Raw genomic sequence first — 19,408 nt, forward strand, 5'->3', positions numbered from 1 at the left:
CCCCCCAAATAGTGTTCACGTAACTCATTAAAAATCTCTTTAAAGTTAAATTCAAATTTTTTTTGTAGCTACAGGTACATTAGTATGTGTGTACAAAAACTATGTACATGCAAGGAAAGGGGGAGATAATTACTTTTTAACCTACATATTTTAGCTTTATACGGTAACAAACAGCACATGATACAGATACTGAGATTAGTACACCCATGCCTTTTATTTTGACTTTTTCATTTATTTTTATTATATTAGTATTTTTAGATTTTAGATTCTTACTTTTTTTGTTATTTTTATATTGCTATGTAAATGTCTGATTGAGATAAATACAAGATAAATGATAGATGATAGCTAGATAGATGAGAGATGTAGTAGATAGATAGATAGATAGATAGATAGGGAGATAGGGAGATAGATAGATAGATGATAGATAGGGGATAGATAGGTGATAGATAGAGGTATAGTTCGATGCCCTTTGGTTTTGGTGGTTTGGTTTGGTTTTGGAGCTAAAGACTGAAACCACGACCTGCTCTGTACAGATGATTGATTGCTTTACCACCAAGCCACACCCAGTTCTGTACAGAGTGCTGCTATTGGGAGCTTTGTAGTAAGGTCAGAGGTCAGGAAGTGTGAGACTTTCAACTGCATTGTCTATTTCGAGATTGTTTTGACTGCTCTGGCTCCCTTGAAATTTCACACACATTCCTGAAGCAGCTTGTTGATTCTTTTCTTTTTCTCTTCTTCAAGTAGATCATGCTTTGTAGTTACTCAGATTTGGGATCAGTTTCCAGAACGCTGTCATTTTAACAGATCAAGCACTTAAACCTGTGAGCATGGGTTATCTGTGCTTACTGGGGTGCTCCTTTCTATTTAACAGGTTTTTAAACTTTTAGTTCACATGTTTTTGCTACATGTATTCCTATAGATTTTCATCTTTGGATATTAGTGGGCATGCTATAATTTTAAGTTGAACGCCATTCATTCCACATGACTTTATGTATAGTCTTGATATACTATAACCCTGCTGAATTTGTTTATTATCTCCAACAGATCTGTGTGTGTATTTTACATATACAATCGCATTATCTGACAAAGAATTGCCGATCTAGATGCCTTTCATTGCATTTTCTGGGCAAAACACAATGGGAAGAATTCCTAGTAACACATCAAGCTGAAGTAACCAAAAAACTAGTTTTCTTGTCCCTGATCTTAGGGGAACACACCCTATGCCCTGGCTGAGTAAATTCCCACTCATTTCTAGACTGTTGGCTGTCTTTTCTCATTAACTGCAAAAAGTGTGTTAGATTTTGTCAAATGCTTTCTCTGAATCTACTGAAGGATTAGTTTCTTTATGCTACCATTAAGGGGTAAATCATCTTCCTGAACTATATGTCTCTTAGTCATGGTATATAATCCTTAGAGAAACTCCTCAATTCCCAACAGGTTAGCTTGGATAGACGTGTTGTAAGTTGGCAGAGCATCTAATACAGCTAACGGCACCACGGCTTGGCCTAATCTGCCTTATACATGCTCTGAACACTTACAATAACCTACAGCTGGGCAAAGCCATCCGACTTATTTTGTAATAAACTCCGACTAGCTCACATAATTTACTGACGCGTAGACACAGAACATCAGACAATGCAGTATGGAGGGTGCTTGGGCACCACTTCTTCCTGGAGCTGATCTTGACTTCACACAGGCCCAGCACCAACTCTGACTTCGCAGTTCTCTTGAGTATCCCACATCACAGTGCTCCTCGTGTGGCTGTGCGCCTGCGCCTTGAAGCTGGGAGGTGGGGTTCTCAAGGGCTTGCCCTGAAGTTGGCTAAGGCCCCTGAAGCCCAGCTGCCGGTCTTGCTGCTCACTGGGGCTGGAACTTGCCTCTTCCAGTTACCTGCATCAGCTTCTGCTGTTGCTTTTCTTCACTGCTTACACTACTGGTTCTCAACCTTCCTGAGGCTGCAACTCTTTAACACAAGTTAAAGGGTTTCTCATGTTGTGGTGGCCCCCAATATAAAATTATTTCATTGCTAATTCATAACTGTAATTTTCTACTGTTGTGCAGTATAATGTAAATACCCGAGTTTTCTGATTATCTTAGGTGACCTCTGTGAGGGTCATTTGCCCCCAAAGGAGTTGTGGCCCACAGGTTGAGAACCGCTGGCCTATGTTTTTCTGTGACTCCCTTTTATGACCTGGATGGTTAGCTGGATGGGGTCTTGGCCTGAGGCCAGCACTTTCAGGTGCTCCATTTCCCCTCAAACTGTACATTTTTAAATATTTTCTTGCTCAGCTTGCTCCTTTTCAGAAGACTGAAAAGATCTGCATAAGACTGACCACTATTAACCACCCAACAGAGTCCATGTTAGGCTGTTTTGAAATCTCCTGTGCCAACACCATTAATTCAAAATTCTTCAATTTAGCCTCAGGCAGACTTTTTTGAATAAGGGCAGAAAGCAGCCACATTATTTATCAAAAGATCACAAGGACAGGCTCTAGGCCGCCTATTACTACTCTTCTCTAACACCACTTTAGCTGGAAAGCATTTAAATGGGCCTGGCTTACAGTTTCAGAGGTTTAGTCCATTGTCATCATGGCAGGGAGCATAGTGGCATGCAGAGAGAATTCTGAATCCACAGGCAGCAGGAAAAGAGAGGCACCAGGCCTGGAATGGGCTTTTAAAACCTCAAAGCCCCACCCCTAGTGACCACGTCCTCTAATAAGGCCACACCTCCTAATCTTTTCAAATAGTGCAACTGTGCGGTAACTAAGTACTCAAATCTATGAGTTTAAGGAGGCCATTCTCATTCAAACCACCACAAAGAGACACTGAAATTTGCAACAAAAATTTAATCATATCTACTATATAAAACTGAACCCTAACCTTGATTTGGGAGTTAATTCTTTTTAAATATGGAAAAGTGAAAACTTTTGAAATCCTAATGGGGACATATTCTAACATTCAAGTTTTAATAATAATGATGATGATGATGATGATGATGATGATGATGATAATAATAAACTCAATGGTTAAGAGTGTGCCCTGCTCCTGCATAGGACTCAAGTTTGCTTCCCAGAATCCCTGTCTAATGGCTCATAAATGCCTAAACTTCTGCTCCAGGAGATCTTATACTCTCTTCCGGCCTCCACAGGCAGCGCTTTACATGTACAAACCCATGCAGAGACACATAATTAAAAACAAAAAGTCATTAATATAAAATACAATAAGTACAATAAAAGATTATGTAACAATAAAAAGTACCAACGCTTACTACACCAGCAACAGATCTAAGTCAAAGAAGCTAGTGATCATAGACCACATACTATATGAATTTATATGGAATTTTATGACTTTATATGACACATGCACATTTACAGAAGCAGAAAGGCTAGCAAGAGTTCAGTGCTGTGAAAAGTGTGGAATGAAGAGTTGACTGCAGGTGGGTACAAGGCTTCCTTTTAGATGGATGGAAGTGTCCTGGGATTAAATCCTGGAGGTGTCTACACAGCTCTGAACATCATCGTGTGCTGATGGTTGGGCACATTAAGGTGTGCCTGTGTGCCCAGCTACCTCAGGAGCTTAGGACAAGGATGACTTGAGCTTAGGTGATATCCTACCTCATCTACATAAATAAACAAACAGGTGATTACAAACTCGACACAGAACTGTACAGTTTAAATAAGTGAATTATACAATGTGTAAATCATACCTCAGCAACACTATCCTCTAAAATTATTACATTTATTCACGTATTGTGTGTAGGGGTATGCATACACCGCAGAGTGAGCGTGTAAGTTAGAGGACAGTTTGTAGGAGTTGATTCTCTCTTAGCATGTAAGTCCTGATGACTGCACTCAGGTCTTCTGGCTTGGCAGCAAATTGAGCTGTATTTCACTGATACAATTCTTTAGTATATTAATAGTTATTATTACTAAGCAAATATGAGGGACATGTCAGTGGCATTAATAACTGAAAATGGAAACTAAGCATGCAAGACACTATGTTCACCTAGAAAGTAATTTTGTAACACCTTGCCAAGATGCAGAGCACACACAGTCTCCTGAACTGCCAGTGACAGCCGTGCATGGTTACCACAGTGACGGCCGTGCATGGTTAGTGGTCAGTATCCCACTTCGGCCCTGTCACTAGGAAGAAGGTAAAGGAAGCAACAGAAAGGCTGCCTGGAGAAGGATGCCAAGTTAGACCCAACAATGAGGTATCACTTGGAATAATATATAACCGTGAAAGTAATGTAAAATTTAGTATAAACTAAGCACAAGCCAGACAGAAAATGCTTTACTGTGTTGACGGCAAAGGCACAAATGTGAATTAAGTGATTGTTCCTCTCTGGTTACTAGACTTTTCTGGAATGTTGCAGAATACAGTCCAGGCAGCCAGAGGTCAGGCTCAAAATCAGCAGTGCTAGAGCAGAGGCTAGGCAGTCCATCTCTGGACATTTCCATAAGGAAGTGTTCATGTGCTGGCCTGCGCTCTGAATGGGCTGAAGTGATGAAAACTGGGAGCCAGGAGGGCATGGTCTCTTGACTGTCTCACCTTTGAAAGCCATGAGCGCAGTGGCTTGTGTCCTCAAGCTCTGCCTGTCTCAGGAGCAGCACCTAGCTTAAACTCAAGACACACACTGACCTTAATCTAATCCACTCCTGATCTGTCACTTAGCTGTGCCACTCAAGCTCCCTTGCATGGCAGACATCATAAAGCCAAGTCGTGACCTGTGCTTTCTGAGCTGTTCATTGAGGAGAAGGAATCTGGGGTGAGCTCTGTAATACTTGGGGACCCGGTGTTTCTTCTTGGGACTTCAGCACTAAACTGGTCCATGAGCAGTTATAGTTTAGCTTTAATGTCTTTTCCAAAATTAGGTGTGAAGAAATAAACTGTCAGCAGAGGGTAGAGCTGCACCCTGGCCCGGCTCCTGCTCTAGAATGCCACCACCAGCTGGCCAGGCAGTATATGCAGAGCCCAAAGACGGGATGATTTCATGTGCCAAAAGCAGGGCTCAGGTTATGACAGCAAGGATGAGGTCATCTTTATCCATGTCACTGCACCACCAGCATTCCTTACAGGGCAGAAAAGTGTATCTGCTGTTGGCGTGCTGCCTCTATCTGAATAGAAACTAATCAAAGCCACCCCACAGCACTGTTAACACTACCTTATTTGATCTGTCTGATCAAAAAATTCTACACATATAATGTTTGCTATATTTATTCTCTTTCAGAAAACAAACTATCAGAGAACATCGTCAGCCCCTGTCTCTATGACCCTAACTTAACCAAGCATTTACCCACAGCTCTCACGGACTCATCTCCCTTGACTCTCCTCAACAAGGAGGAAGAATGAGTGAGGACAGCACCCTGCATGCTACCTGGTGTACAACCACCCTGCTCGGTAAAGGACGGATCTCTAGGCCCTTGAAATCGGACAACTCAGCTCCTGCTGGTTCTCCGAAAACAGAAACTGAAGCACAAGAAATCAATGACCAGTCAAAGTCCATCTGGGCGTGAAGAACACTCCAGACCTAGAAACAGGAAAGGCTCAGTACAGACAGGGCAATTACACGACCCTGAAAGTGTACTTTATACACTTGTCTCAGTGTTCCCAATAAGACAATGTACTGGTAATATTCCAGATTTTCATCTGGAACTTTAAAGGCTGCAATGAGCCCAGGCTAATATTTGATGTATGCTGACATTGACTGGGAGACACGTGAACTGGCTGCTCATGGTGACAATGACGTGCCAGTCACTGCGGTCATTTGTAGCCGAAGCTCCTGAGCACAGGCGAAGCGACCTGACTTCAGGTCTCACAACTAAACGGCGTCTGCAGCAGGATTCCAGCGCCAACTCTCTTCACTGCTCTGCTCTGCTGCCCCTCACAGCTTAAGCTGCACTCGGGCGAGGTGAGATCAGCCCTTTCTGAAGGGTCAGTCTCTGCTCCTGTGCATGGCAACTCCGTGTGTGACGTTCCCCCAAAATGTTATTTTCACTAATGAACAAACTTAGGAGCCAATGGCCACGAATAAAATGCCAATAAATCCTGGCATACAGAGCTTCCTCACCTCAGCACCGCAGGAGGGCAGGGGAAGTCACTGGACACCGTCTGCCTCTGCCCGGTGACAGCAAGGCAAGAGCATATCAGATTTTCTTCCCAAGACGACGGGAAGGCGAGGCCCTATCTGTCCCAGACTTGCCAGGCTTTTACGCCTTTCAGAGTCTGCTTTTGTTTTCACTCAGGCATAATTCTTTTTTTTTAAGGATTTATTTATTTTTTGTATACAATTACACACACAGATCCCATTACAGATGGTTGTGAGCCATCATGTGGTTGCTGGGATTTGAACTCAGGACCTCTGGAAGAGAGTCAGAGCTCTTAACCACTGAGCCATCTCTCCAGCCCCAGGCATAATTCTTTAAAAGCTCAAAATCAAGTCAGCTGAGATAAAAAAAATAAAATAAAAACAAATAAGGCCTATGAATCCCTTTACTTCCACTAGGCCCAATTTTCCCAGTTTCTAGACTGACCAACACGCAATGTCTTGTGTTCCTATCGCAGCAGAAACAAACTTTTGGCTGAAGTCTGGGCAGCTCCATGAAGGAAAAACATTGAAAAGTCAGAGCCAGATAGAGTCGTTTGGAAAGGCTGAGATTTCTTTGTAGGCTGCAGAAGGAGCTTGTCTGTGGTACTGAAAGTCCTGTGGACTGCACTCCACAGGGAGGGCGTGTGGTGAGAAGGTGACAGTCCGATGTGACCATGCAGAGGGCTAGAGCCCTAACCGGGTGTCAGGAAAGAGTTGATTTCTAATATAGCTTTGACCAAACTTGCTGGGTATCCTGGGGCCTTAATTTTCTTTTTAAAATCTATCTCCAGTGATCACTAGAGCCCTCTCATGATCGCAGAGGAAGGGCGTCATCTTTTGAATTCCATAACTATATGAATTTCCTTGAGGTTCAGCTGAAGAACTCAACAGTAACAGGGGAGTTAGGGATGAACACAACAGCAGCAGATCCCATCTACCACCCTCTATATCCCTGCAGACAGATGAACCCCTTGTCCCTGTCACAGGGAAGGGCAGCTCCAAAGTGGACAACTAAATGGTAAGCTAAGAAATAAAGGTCTCTGATCAAGCTGAGATGTGGGCAGAAGCATGTTCAGCCAGGATGAACTGAGTGTCCACAGCCACGTGCTGGCCATGGGGGAGGAGCAGATTTCACAGTCAGCCTGCATGATCATGTCCCAGCAATTCTGAATGACAACGACAACAAAGCCCACTCTCCACAGGACCTTCTGATGGAACCACATACCGGCCAGGAGCCAGATGGCAACCAGAACTCCCAGACACTGTGCCCCATAGCCATGCCTCGGTAAGGTCAGGTCACATGATTCTCCACAGTTCCCATCCCCTCTTCAGTTTCTGTAATTCTCATTCTGCCTTCCCTGTCAAAGACAATTCTTTCTGACTCTCCGGATATCCACCAACACACTCTAAAATGATTTACATGAGAATGACTTTCCATCTATACATATAAAATCAAACCAAACAACAACGACAAAACTACAAGAGCTAGCCAGGTGTAGGCAGTCCCTCTTCGTCCTCTAATCATTATGGGAAACCAAGGCCTAGAAAATTCATGGAAAGCACACCTTTTGATCGTGCTCAAGTCTTTCAAGAATGGTTATCATTTCAAACAATCCCACAGGTAGCAAATGATAACCATCAAGAATGGTTATCATTTCAAACAATCCCACAGGTAGCATCTGGATCTGAGAGGGTTAAGATCACAGCCCAGTTTTGGCTAGCACTTGGGAAACTTACAGAAGAAACTGGGAGTTATTGTCATTACAAACCACTGACACCGAGAATCTAGTATGTTCTTAGACCTAGACTAAGTGCCTTTATACACATGACCTTATAAATGTCTTACATACACTTCATGAGATAGGACTATTTTTATGAGCTTTTTACAGATGGGAAAAACTAAGACTGAGCTGAGAAGAAACTCTAAAGAGCAGCCTTGGAAAGTAGAGATCCTTCTGAACAGGTAAGACGTCCATCTATACCTGACCCCATTCCTGACCCAATCCCTGACTCTATCCCATCCCTGACCCCTCCCTGACCCCATCCCTGACTCCATCCCTGACCCCTCCCTGACCCCATTCCTAACCCCATCCCTGGCCTCATCCCTGATCCCATCCCTGACCCCATCCCTGACCTCATCCCTGACACCATCCCTGACCCCATCCCTGACCTCATCTCTGACCCCATCCCTGACCCCATCCCTAAACCCATCCCTGGCCTCATCCCTGACCCCATCCCTGGCCTCATCCCTGACCCCCTCCCTGATCCCCTCCCTGACCCCATCCCTAACCCCATCCCTGGCCTCATCCCTGACCCCTCCCTGACCCCATCCCTGGCCTCATCCCTGACCCCCTCCATGACCCTCTCCCTGATCCCATCCCTGATCCCATCCCTGATCCAATCCCTGACCCCCTCCCTGACCCCATCCCTGATCCCATCCCTGACCCAATCCCTGATCCCATCCCTGACCTCATCTCTACCTCATCCCTGACCTCATCTCTGACCTCATCCCTGACCCCCTCCCTGACCCCATCCCTGACCTCATCCCTGACCTCATCTCTGACCTCATCCCTGACCTCATCCCTGACCCCATCCCTGACCTCATCTCTGACCTCATCTCTGACCTCATCCCTGACCTCATCTCTGACCTCATCCCTGACCCCATTCCTGACCCCATCCCTGACACTTCCTGGCCTCATTCCTAACCTCATCCCTGACCCCATCCCTGACCTCATCTCTGACCTCATCCCTGACCTCATCCCTGACCTCATCTCTGACCTCATCCCTGACCCCATTCCTGACCCCATCCCTGACACTTCCTGGCCTCATTCCTAACCTTATCCCTGACCTCATCCCTGACCCCATCCCTGACCTCATCTCTGACCTCATCTCTGACCTCATCCCTGACCTCATCTCTGACCTCATCCCTGACCCCCTCCCTGACCCCATCCCTGACACTTCCTGGCCTCATTCCTAACCTCATCTCTGACCTCATCCCTGACCTCATCCCTGACCTCATCCCTGGCTTCATTCCTGACCTCATCTCTGACCTCATCTCTGACCTCACCCCTGACCTCATCCCTGACCCCATCCCTGACCTCATCTCTGACCTCATCTGTGACCTCATCCCTGACCTCATCTCTGACCTCATCCCTGACCTCATCTCTGACCTCATCCCTGACCTCATCCCTGACCTTATCCCTGACCCCATCCCTGACCTCATCTCTGATCTCATCTCTGACCTCATCTCTGACCTCATCCCTGACCTCATCTCTGACCTCATCCCTGACCTCATCCCTGACGTCATCTCTGACCTTATCCAGCCTTAAGCCAACTCTGCTCACTCAGCTTCTGCTTCCATGACACTCTTGTCAGTTGTCACTTTTCCTGACCCTGACACAGACCAAACACTTGACTGCGAGGGCCTCTGCAGACACACAACCTGCTCCTAACAGACTAGTTAAAGCCCCTCTGCCATACAATCAAGGTGAGGCTACCGAAGGCCCAGGTGAATCGCTGGTGTGATGATCACACAAAGATGCATTAAGCTTAACCCAGGAGAACAAGAACAGTAAAGGTGTGGACGGCCCAGACTGTCCTACCCTATACACACTGACCCACTTACCTCCATCCATACCACGCTGTGACCACTCTCTCTATCACTCTCAGGAACGCAAGCAGAGCTCGTGCCCAGAGGCAGACGAAGAAGTCAGAGGCTTCCTTCTGGGCTACAACTCCCACAATCGGTTGTGGGCACATGGGGGAAGGGGCGGTGCAATCAGTTGGAATGAACGTGTGGCTCTTACTTACCCTTTCTATCTCCTGCAGGTACAAGAGTGCAATGTCCCCAGCTTTCTCATAGCAGGTGATGACATCCTGCTCCCGGTCCACATGGAGATTACTCGTAGAGGATGAAACAGGCAGCTTCTCTAAACAAAGTCCTAAGAGCAAAGTAAATACACAGAAATTGAACAAGTTGGTTTTCATGGGATTTAATTGTGAGTATCACTCTACAGGGCCACAAATGATCTGCTCTGTACCAGGCTATTGGAGAAGTGGATACTCCACTCTGCCCTCCTTTTATTGAGACAGTGTCTCGCTATGTAATACTGGCTGGTCTGGAACTCCCTGAGTAGACCAAGGACCCACTTGCCTCTCTCTCTGCTTCTCAATTAAAGGCATGGGATACCACACACCCTGACTGTCTTCTCTTTTAAGGACAAAATGGAATACCAAAATGAAGCTCCAGAAGGAACATCTAAAGTTGCAGTAGAAAGAGGCCACTCAGAACACATGCAGTCTTTTTTACCTGACACTCAGCTGGAACGTGAGAGAGCCTTCACCATGAGCTCTTTCAGTCCTGAAGAGTAATGGTGGTCAGTTTTATATATCAGCATGACCAGGCAACAGGGTGCAAGGACATTTGGACACACACCGGGTGTGTCTGTGGGGTTTTTCTCGATGAGACTTATACTTGGGCTGCCTTCCCTAAGTGGACAGGCCTCATCCAATCAGCTGGGAGAGAGAAAACCATGGTCTTTCCCTGCCTGAACTGAAGCACTGGCTTCTCTTGCGTGGGGCCTGCCAGCGTCTGACTGAAGCCTATGCCACTAGATCTTCAGGTGCCCAGGACTCCGGACTCCACGGAAAGTATGCAGCAGCTCCCTGGGGGGCTAACTAAATGTCTTATCTCCAACTGACCCTGTCCCAGGAAGGTCCTGATTAATACAAAACCCTCACACAACTATACCCAATGCTTTTCAACAATTTTTAAAAATAAGCAAGTCTCTTAACTCTAGTTTAGATCTTACACATCCCCAAAGGCCTTTATTTAAAAGCTTGGCCCCAAGAGTGGTGCTACGGGGAAGACGTGGAATCTTTTAGGAGGAAGCAACTAGTGGAAATCTTTAGGTCATTGGGTCATACCTTGGGATAAGTTTTCAATGCACTGAGGGAGCATTACTTAAAAACTAGGGAAATCTTATTATAGCAGGACCAACACTTGGGCCTATGAGCTTAGGGGTAGTTAGAAGAACACATGGCTGTTGTCTCAGTTCTGGACCAAGAGAAAACCCAGAACACCGAAGGTATTTTTCTCATAGGTGGGCAAACTCTTCCTAGGGTAGAGTTCAGGGCTGAGATGTACAAAAGCATGAAAGGCTGAGACAACAACGTGAGGTGAGGAGAAGCATACACTTCTTGACTCCAGTGCCGACTGACCTTCACCCCAGAGAAATCAGACTCGGTCTCTGCCCGCCAAAGGCAGAGGGACAGACACAGGGGGATGGAGTAGCAGATTTTCACAACAGGATTTCTGCTGCCTCGAGTGCTCTATGGTATGATACACACCCGGCTCATTTAGCCGTCGGAGTCTGGAACTGGACGGGCCCAGAAAGATCAGTTCTCTTTTACAGCTAAGAAGCGGAGACCTGCCATGATACAGAAAGTGACTGTCCTGAATCAGACAGTTAATGGGTCTTTAGTCTCCTGGCTGGCATTTGTCATTATGTATGACATACATACATATGTATGCATATACATACATACATACATATGTACACACACACACACACACACACATTAGGTACTAATATTCAAAGTGAAATCCACCGTACAGAGGGAAGTAGACACACGAAGCATCAGGAAAAACATTCTGAAACCTCATATGCACCTTCTCGGAAAAAAACAAAAACAAAAACGGTGTCATCCAGGTTGCTCTCAGCAAACAATAAAAGCCCCTAGGCCGTAGGCAGCCACAGGAGAGCTCCAGGCTACACAAAGAGGAGAGCCACCTTTATTCACAGGGAGCCAGCAGTCAGCACAGTACCCTGTGGTATCACCACAGCAGCTCAGCCAGAGCTTATTAAAGGGCTGGAAGGATGGCTCAGTAATTAAGAGCGCTGGCTGCTCTTCCAGAGGACCCAGGTTCAGCTCCCATCACCCACATGGCAGCTCACAAGCATCTGGAGCCCTAGTCTGCGGTTATATGATACCGTCTGTGGGCACTGCACACACATGGTACATAGAAGTTGGACCAAGATAAACTGTACACCCTCAGTACTTCATGACGATGAGGCTGGCTTGTGATCCTGCTTTTTCATTAATAAAAGCCTATAGCTGTGCTAAGGCTTACTCTAAATTAGACATAAACTGTGACAAATGCATGACATCATGTATCACCCTAAAAATGTCCACTGTCCACCTATTCATCCCGGACCCCCTGGAAACCACTAAGCTTCTGTCTCTGGGGCTTTGCTTTATCCAGAACATTATACGGTTGGAGTCAGGCAGTCCTCAGCCTCTACAGCCTGGTTCTCCCCAGCAGCAATGCACACTGAGTGGCCCTCCATGTCATCTCAGGGTTTGCTAGCTCACCAATACTGCACTTCTCTTGCTAACCAATACTGCACTTACCTATCTGTCTACTGAACAGTGTGCTTGACTGCTTAGTTTTGGCTACTGGAGAAGTTGTAAACATGCTTGTGTAGGGTTTTTTTCTTTGGAGACATGAGTTTTAATTTAATTTCATAACTACCAAGATGTGCAAGACTATGCTGAAGTCACAGCCTTGGAAGAAATGGCCCCATGTTGCTCCTCGCCTTCTGACTAAGATCAGGAGCCTGGCTGCTCCCAGGGTGGCTGAACCACTCTGCACACCCGCCCACAGGGCTGAGTGGGCGTCTGCTGCTCTCCTCAGGCCCAGCCCTGGTGCTGACGGCTGGAGTTAGCCAGGCAGGCAGGTATGCAGCGTTATCTCTCTCGTATTAATCTGCACTCTGTCTCCCGGCTTCTCTCTAGAACTTACGGATTTGTCTTTCTGTTTTCGCTTGACTGAGACAGGGTTACTGTGTCACAGCATAACTAACTGTACAGCTTCTCTGAAGTTTTATCAACTTTCACCCCACATATCTCAAAGCTCTGCCACTGGAGCTGTTATTACGCTGAATGGATTGACTTCCTTGTTTCAACACCACCTTTGCAGACTTTAGTCCAGCCGCCCCAGTTCTCATACAGTGTAAGAACAGCAGGTTTCTCTTCCTTTGCCCTCTCAGTCTACTTCTCGGTAGATTAAAATACTTCCTGCAGCCAACATTCAAACCTTCCTTATTTTCCACTCTGATGCTCTTTGGTTTGAGTACTTGGAACATTTACATTTAGCCTAACACGGTGACACGCACCTCTGACCTCCAGTACTCTGGAGGCCACGCATTTGAAGCCAGCCAGGGCTGCACAGTGAAACTCTATCTTTAAAAACAACAACCACAAAACCTAACAAACAAATCCCCACAATGACATTTACTGCAACTGTGTCTGTCACACACACCCGTGTTGTTTTCTTGCTCTTTTCTGCCTTCTGTTTGGCTAGTGTTTATTTCTCTTACTAACATGCTAGCAAAACTGCTGTTTGTTGCTTCTGGTTTTAACCTGTTATGATCTGCTTCAAACAACTTCACATACTGTAAACAACTGTTACAACTGCACGCTTCCACCTGCCCCGTTAGAGCTAGTATTTGCTAACTGCATACATTTTACTTTCGTGCAGGGCGTAAACCCTAGCTTGGGTAATTGTTATTTTTATTAAATGGTCAGTTATATTTTAAAGAAATGTGCTTTCCTCTTTTCAGTGATACAGTCAGGCTCTCTGTGCTAAGCATTCATCTGTATTGACTTCCTTAAGGGTCTTTTTCTTCTGCCCACAGTAATCCCTTTAAGGTACCTGGGGTATGGTCCAGACTGCTGGTCTCTTAGCTGCATTAAGCCTGGGATGTGCTGTATCTGCATTGTTAGAGATATTCCACTAGGAAGGGAATTCAAGGTTGGCAGTTCGTCCTTTTCCTCCAAGTCTTCCTCTAAAGATACTGCTCCACTGAAATCTCTCTTGCGTGTTTCCTGGCAAGAACCGGTTTCCCACCCTTCTGTTTGTTCACTTATATGGGTCTCTTTTTCTGGCTGTCTTACAACTTTCTCACTGGCTGTGAACAGTCTGTATTATAAAGTACTTAAGCTTCACCAAGAATCCTAGAAATGAGTGTTTATAGTTTTGTAAAAACTAAAAAGTGTTTAGCCATTATTTCTTCTAAAAATGTTTATGCTGGCTGCAGAGATGGTTTAGTGGGTGAAGCACTTGCCCCGATCCCGAGTTCAGAACAGAAACAAAGGCAACTGTGACAGCACTTGCCTGTAATCCCAGCTCCTATGGGGCGGTGGAGAGTGGAGACAGGAGAATCCCCAAAGGCTTGCTGGCTAGCTCACCGGGCTACACGGTGGAAAAGCAAGAGACCCAGCTTCAAATAAGGGGGAAACAAGAACCAACATCCAAGGTTGTTCTCAAACTTCTACATGTGCTCTGTAGTAAGCACATGCCTGTACACTCAACCATGACAACATACAGATTACATATACACAAAGATAAAAAAATTATGTTCCCTATTTCCTTCCCTAGGTTTTTTTAATTACATATATCACATCACCTAGTATTATCATATGGTTTAGATACATTCTAGTTTACCTCTTTGCTGCTAAAAAAGCACTGTGATGAAAAACAACGTAGGAGAGCAACGTGTTTACTTGACCTATGCCTCCATGCACAACCATTCATTGAGGGAGGTCAGGGACTCAAGCAGGAACTTGAAGTGAGATTATGGAGGAGTGCTGCTGGTTTATTTGCTCCTTCTCATATAGCCTAGTACCACCTGCCTGGGGTACAGTGATACCCAGAGTGGGCTGGGCCAGGCTACATCAATTCACAATCACAACAACCCCATACAGACATGCCCACGGGACAATCTGGTCTATCTCTCAATTGTCCCTTCTTGGTTGCTAAGCAGGACAAGAACTATACTGTATCTTCTTTCCACCTAAAAGAATTCCCCTAGGGCTGGAGAGGTGGCTCAGCGGTTAAGAGCACTGACTGCTCTTCCAGAGGTCCTGAGTTCAAATCCCAGCAACCACATGGTGGCTCACAACCATCTGTAATGAGATCTGACTCCTTCTTCTGGTGTGTCTGAAGACAGCACCTACAGTGTACTCATATACTGCTACTACTACTAAAAATAATAATGATGATGATGATGATGATGACCAAAAAAATTCCTCTCTTTAATTTTAGATAATTTCTATTGCTCTGTCTTCAAATTCACTAATATTTTCTTTTGCAATATCTACTTTGCATACATCACGTCTACTATACTTTTTATCTCAAATTTGATCAATTTCACCTGGAAGAATTGATGAGTCTATTTTTTATCTTTCATGTCTCTGTTGAGCTTTTTAAATACAAAGAATATGATTCTAACACTTTATTTAATGTTCTGTAAAGTCTAGATTTTAGTATTTACTCATATCCCAAATTATCACATGGCCTCTTCCACTATAACCTCTGCCCTGACTGCTTAACACTTTATTAAGACAACATGTGATTTTAAAAAAAAAGAGGGAATACACTCCTCATTTATCATAACAGCTCCAGAACTACATAAAAGCAAGTGCTTGGATGCAGCTTCCTAATGTTCTTAAACATTCACTAGAACAAAATGTAAAACCACCAGGAGTAAAAAAGACTCTTTTATTGTCTGCTCTCTTCTTGGATAAGAAGCAACCAGGAGTTTAATGCAAGGAAAACTAATCCTCCAGAGTACGTCAAAAGGTCAGCAGCAACGACAACAAATGGCTCCACTGGTTGACACTGCGTTCCTGCAGGCAGGACTCTGCCCACTAATGCCATGGCTATGACCAAGGGATTCACAGTCATGCCAAGGCCCCTGAATCAAAGAACTGTCAAGTCTGTTCAACACAACTTGATTATCCTTGTATTTTACTAGGTTCTAAAAAGCCAGAGCCCAGCATTCTGGGTCTACAATCCACATTCATGTATGGCTAGTAAGGGTGTTTAAACTGCTATACAATCTACCCTCCACAGCAAACTAGGTACAGAGCTTTGGACCCCCTAAGTGTGTAACATTTAAGGGAGGGTTACAAGTGAGTTCACAGTAATGAGTCTTGGGCAGAAGGCCCCTCCTAGTGTTAGACTAACTGTTATTTCTCTCTACCCCAACACTATGTCTTTCATTTTACATGCCAGGGGCCATGTATCAGAGCACGGGCAGAATCCTGACTTAGGATACCAAATCCACTTCTGCACAACTCAGTCCCAGAATATTTACTTCTCTGTCAAAGCTGGCCCTCTGAACTGGCACATAAATTTTCAAGCCCAGGATCACATCAACACTGTCTGAGAGGCAAAGTCCTGAGGTCAAGGCCCAAATTGGCTCCCATTAAAATCCGAGATGGCCTTGTCTATTTAAAAGTGTGTCTCAGAAGTGTTTTAGTGACTTTCTTTTTCCCTCCTAGAGACTACACAATAAAAAAATAACAATAGAATCCAGACGTGCTCAATAGCTAACACCTCAGATCTCTGTAGTGTCTCCCTCTCTATGCCAAGGGGTAAAAACTTAGTGTGCAAGCTCTCTATGGCTACAGGGTGGTGTCAGACACCAGGCGCTGTACAGAAATGTTGTCTGGCTCTGATGAGATGTACTTCTAACTACATCACAATGAGGTGTTCGGAGTCATGATGGGAGCATGTGCAAGAAGAAAATGTCATGGTGGGACAAGAACCAAGCAGGAACGAGTGAATTCTATTTAACAACCCACTCTTACAGAAACTACGGTCCCCTAAGATCTACATCAGCACCTTCCAGGGATGCTGCCCAGAGATCTAATCATTTTCCTCTGGCCCCCACCTTTTAAGGTTCTATTAACATTATGCCCTGGGAAACAGCACACAGACCTTTTTAGAGACACACTCAAGCCACAGTAAGCCATATCAAAATGCTATTTGACAACCAACGAAAGGTTTAAAGTAATAAATGTGGCTGACCACATTGTTGTTTCAAAAATGCAGAATATCCACACACCCGGCCTACGGTCCATCTCCCTGCTGCCGGATAAAGTTTCCACAGGGGGATTAGAATCTGGCAGTTCCTTCTGTGAAGGCTAGCACATTTCCAATGAACTAATAATGATAAAATCATTTGGATCGCACACCCCTTGCTCTCACAGCTCATCCACACACACTAGCTATTTACTGACACCCAGTAGGTACTATCTGTATCCTAAACATAGGGAGAAAGAAAGTCTTGGAAGTGACTTGCCCATATGCTGTGCAGGAGTCAAAAGTGGACACTGCAAGACAGCCTAGGTGTTGAAACAGAGCCCTGCTCTGCAGTCACCCCATTCCCAGGCTGTCCAGGGTAAAAATGTTGAAAGCTGAGTACTACTAGGGGCCATAAGACCATGAGGAGGGCACTGTGGGACAGGACGCTGGACAGCTGAGAAGCAGGCTGGGAGCCCTCCATAACATGCCCAGCCTCTGTACTGTTCCACTGAGGCAGGACTACAGAATTCTTCCATGCCTGGCTACATCTGAGAGCCCTCAGTATTCTCTGGGTACAAGACTGGACCATACTAATCAAGGTTCATTTAGATAGGCTTCTCAGAACCTAGCACTGTGCCTGGGTTTGATGTGCAGTTTCTGATCCCTACAGCCAACCTTCAAAGATGATGCTCAAAGACCCTGTAGACATGATTAGGTTTAGGACTTTGTAGCTAATCAATGATAAAGCCGCCATGCTTTGGCCCTTGATCCCTGTGACTACACAACCCTCTGATAATATCTTTTACAGAGCTGCTAACAGCGTGAATTCAGTGTCTAACCCCAGCAAGGCAATGAAAATGTTTCAAATGGAATCTTATAAACCAAAGTCCAGAGCTGATTTTCTCTCACATCAAGAGTTGCCCTACCTTGGGCAATCCCAGGACCACCAGGCCTCCTAGTATTTGTCTGTTCTATGAGCTATTAAGACACTAACTCATGCTACAGAAAGGAAAAGCCAGACAGGTGTTTTGATTCTGTTTGTTTCGGTTTTGTTTTGTTTTGGTTTGTTTTTTTACTTTTTTGAGACAGGGTTTCTCTGTGTAGTCCTGGCTGTCCTTGAACTCTCTCTGTAGACCAGGCTGGCCTCGAACTCACAGAGATCCACCTTCCTCTGCCTCCCAAGTGCTGGGATTAAAGGCAAGTGCCACTACGGCCCAGTGACATTTTGATTCTTAAAAAAAAAAAAAAAAAAATCACACGGAAATGAACAGGGTGAGAACTTCTCACAACTCTACAATGTGACAAAGCTGTCGGTGTTACATGAGGCCCTGTAGACCAAAGAACTGCCATTGTTTTCCCATTTATCTTAACCACGGCTCCGGAAGTCAGACACAGGAAAAGCACATCCTGAGGCTTGCTGGAACAGGGCTATGGGAGAGGCTGTAACTGGACGTACTAACTTCAATATAATCTCACATCTCTGATAACCTAGCACTGTGGTGTAGGCTTCAAAGGCAGTAAGACAAAGCTTAAGATCTCAAGTTCCAAAGCTAAAGGGAGACTCAGGAAGAGTCCAGGACCCACAACACAGAGCGACAGTAAAGGCAGCCTGGGGTTGCTGAACTTGTGAGATGTGTTTATACTCTCAAGGATCCCCACAGGTTTCAGGTGTGTACAATCTACTGGAGGATGAGGTGTGCAGGGCTTAGAGAGAGGGGATGCCAAGGGAGACACCCAGTGCTGGAGCTGAAGGAGGGACGCAGCTCCAGGCCTCCCATGAGCTTCTGTAAACCCACAACTTTTGTGACTTTAAGTGGCTCCTGCATAAAAGCCATGGCTGGCCCCTATGGGGGCCCACCACGAATTACTTCTAGACTCAGCATATCCTTCTTAGGAGTTAAATACATGTATACACACATAGGCGCGCGCGCACACACACACACACACACACACACACACACACACACACACCCTCAGAAGTGAAGCCAATCCTGGACTGACATTTACCTGCTAGAGTAAACACTTTCAGTGATTATTTCCTCTCACTCTATAATTCTGCACGCAAATGAGATGCTAATTCAACCTGAAATACTCATGAAATGAGAGCTTGTGATTCGAATGCATGCTTTAACGACTCCAGTTAATAACCACATATCAACATGTATTTAACACATAGCAAACATAACAGGTGTTGAAAGCTACTCACCAATTACCTGAGAGCTTCATGACAGAGGACTGGACCTGGGGCTGTTAAGTAACTCACCTATGATGATGCAAAAAAGGGCAGAGCTGGGATCCAGCCAGCCAGTCGGGGTCCACAGCTGTGGTTTTCATTACACCCTGTAATGTCACCGTGCCTTAGCCTACAGCTATGATAGCCAAGAATTCGGGTTGTGAAGCCACGCTTCTTTGACCATTATACATGGCTGAATGCTAAATGGGAG

At 45.2% G+C, this 19,408-nt stretch overlaps 1 protein-coding gene across 8 annotated transcripts in view; it reads right to left on the reverse strand.

Annotated features, from left to right (window-relative positions):
- The window catches only part of Ttc7b (tetratricopeptide repeat domain 7B), a 211,833-nt gene that overhangs the window by 148,268 nt on the left and 44,157 nt on the right, over positions 1-19,408 (reverse strand). For all 8 annotated transcript variants that reach the window (XM_039112527.2, XM_063262123.1, XM_039112520.2 and 5 more), the window contains one exon: positions 9,899-10,029. In XM_039112527.2, the coding sequence (XP_038968455.1) occupies positions 9,899-10,029 (131 nt within the window). The remainder of the gene's footprint in view (positions 1-9,898; positions 10,030-19,408) is intronic.

This window comes from Rattus norvegicus, chromosome 6, assembly GCF_036323735.1.
Source record: "Rattus norvegicus strain BN/NHsdMcwi chromosome 6, GRCr8, whole genome shotgun sequence".
In the NCBI taxonomy this organism is placed as follows: Eukaryota; Metazoa; Chordata; class Mammalia; order Rodentia; family Muridae; genus Rattus; species Rattus norvegicus.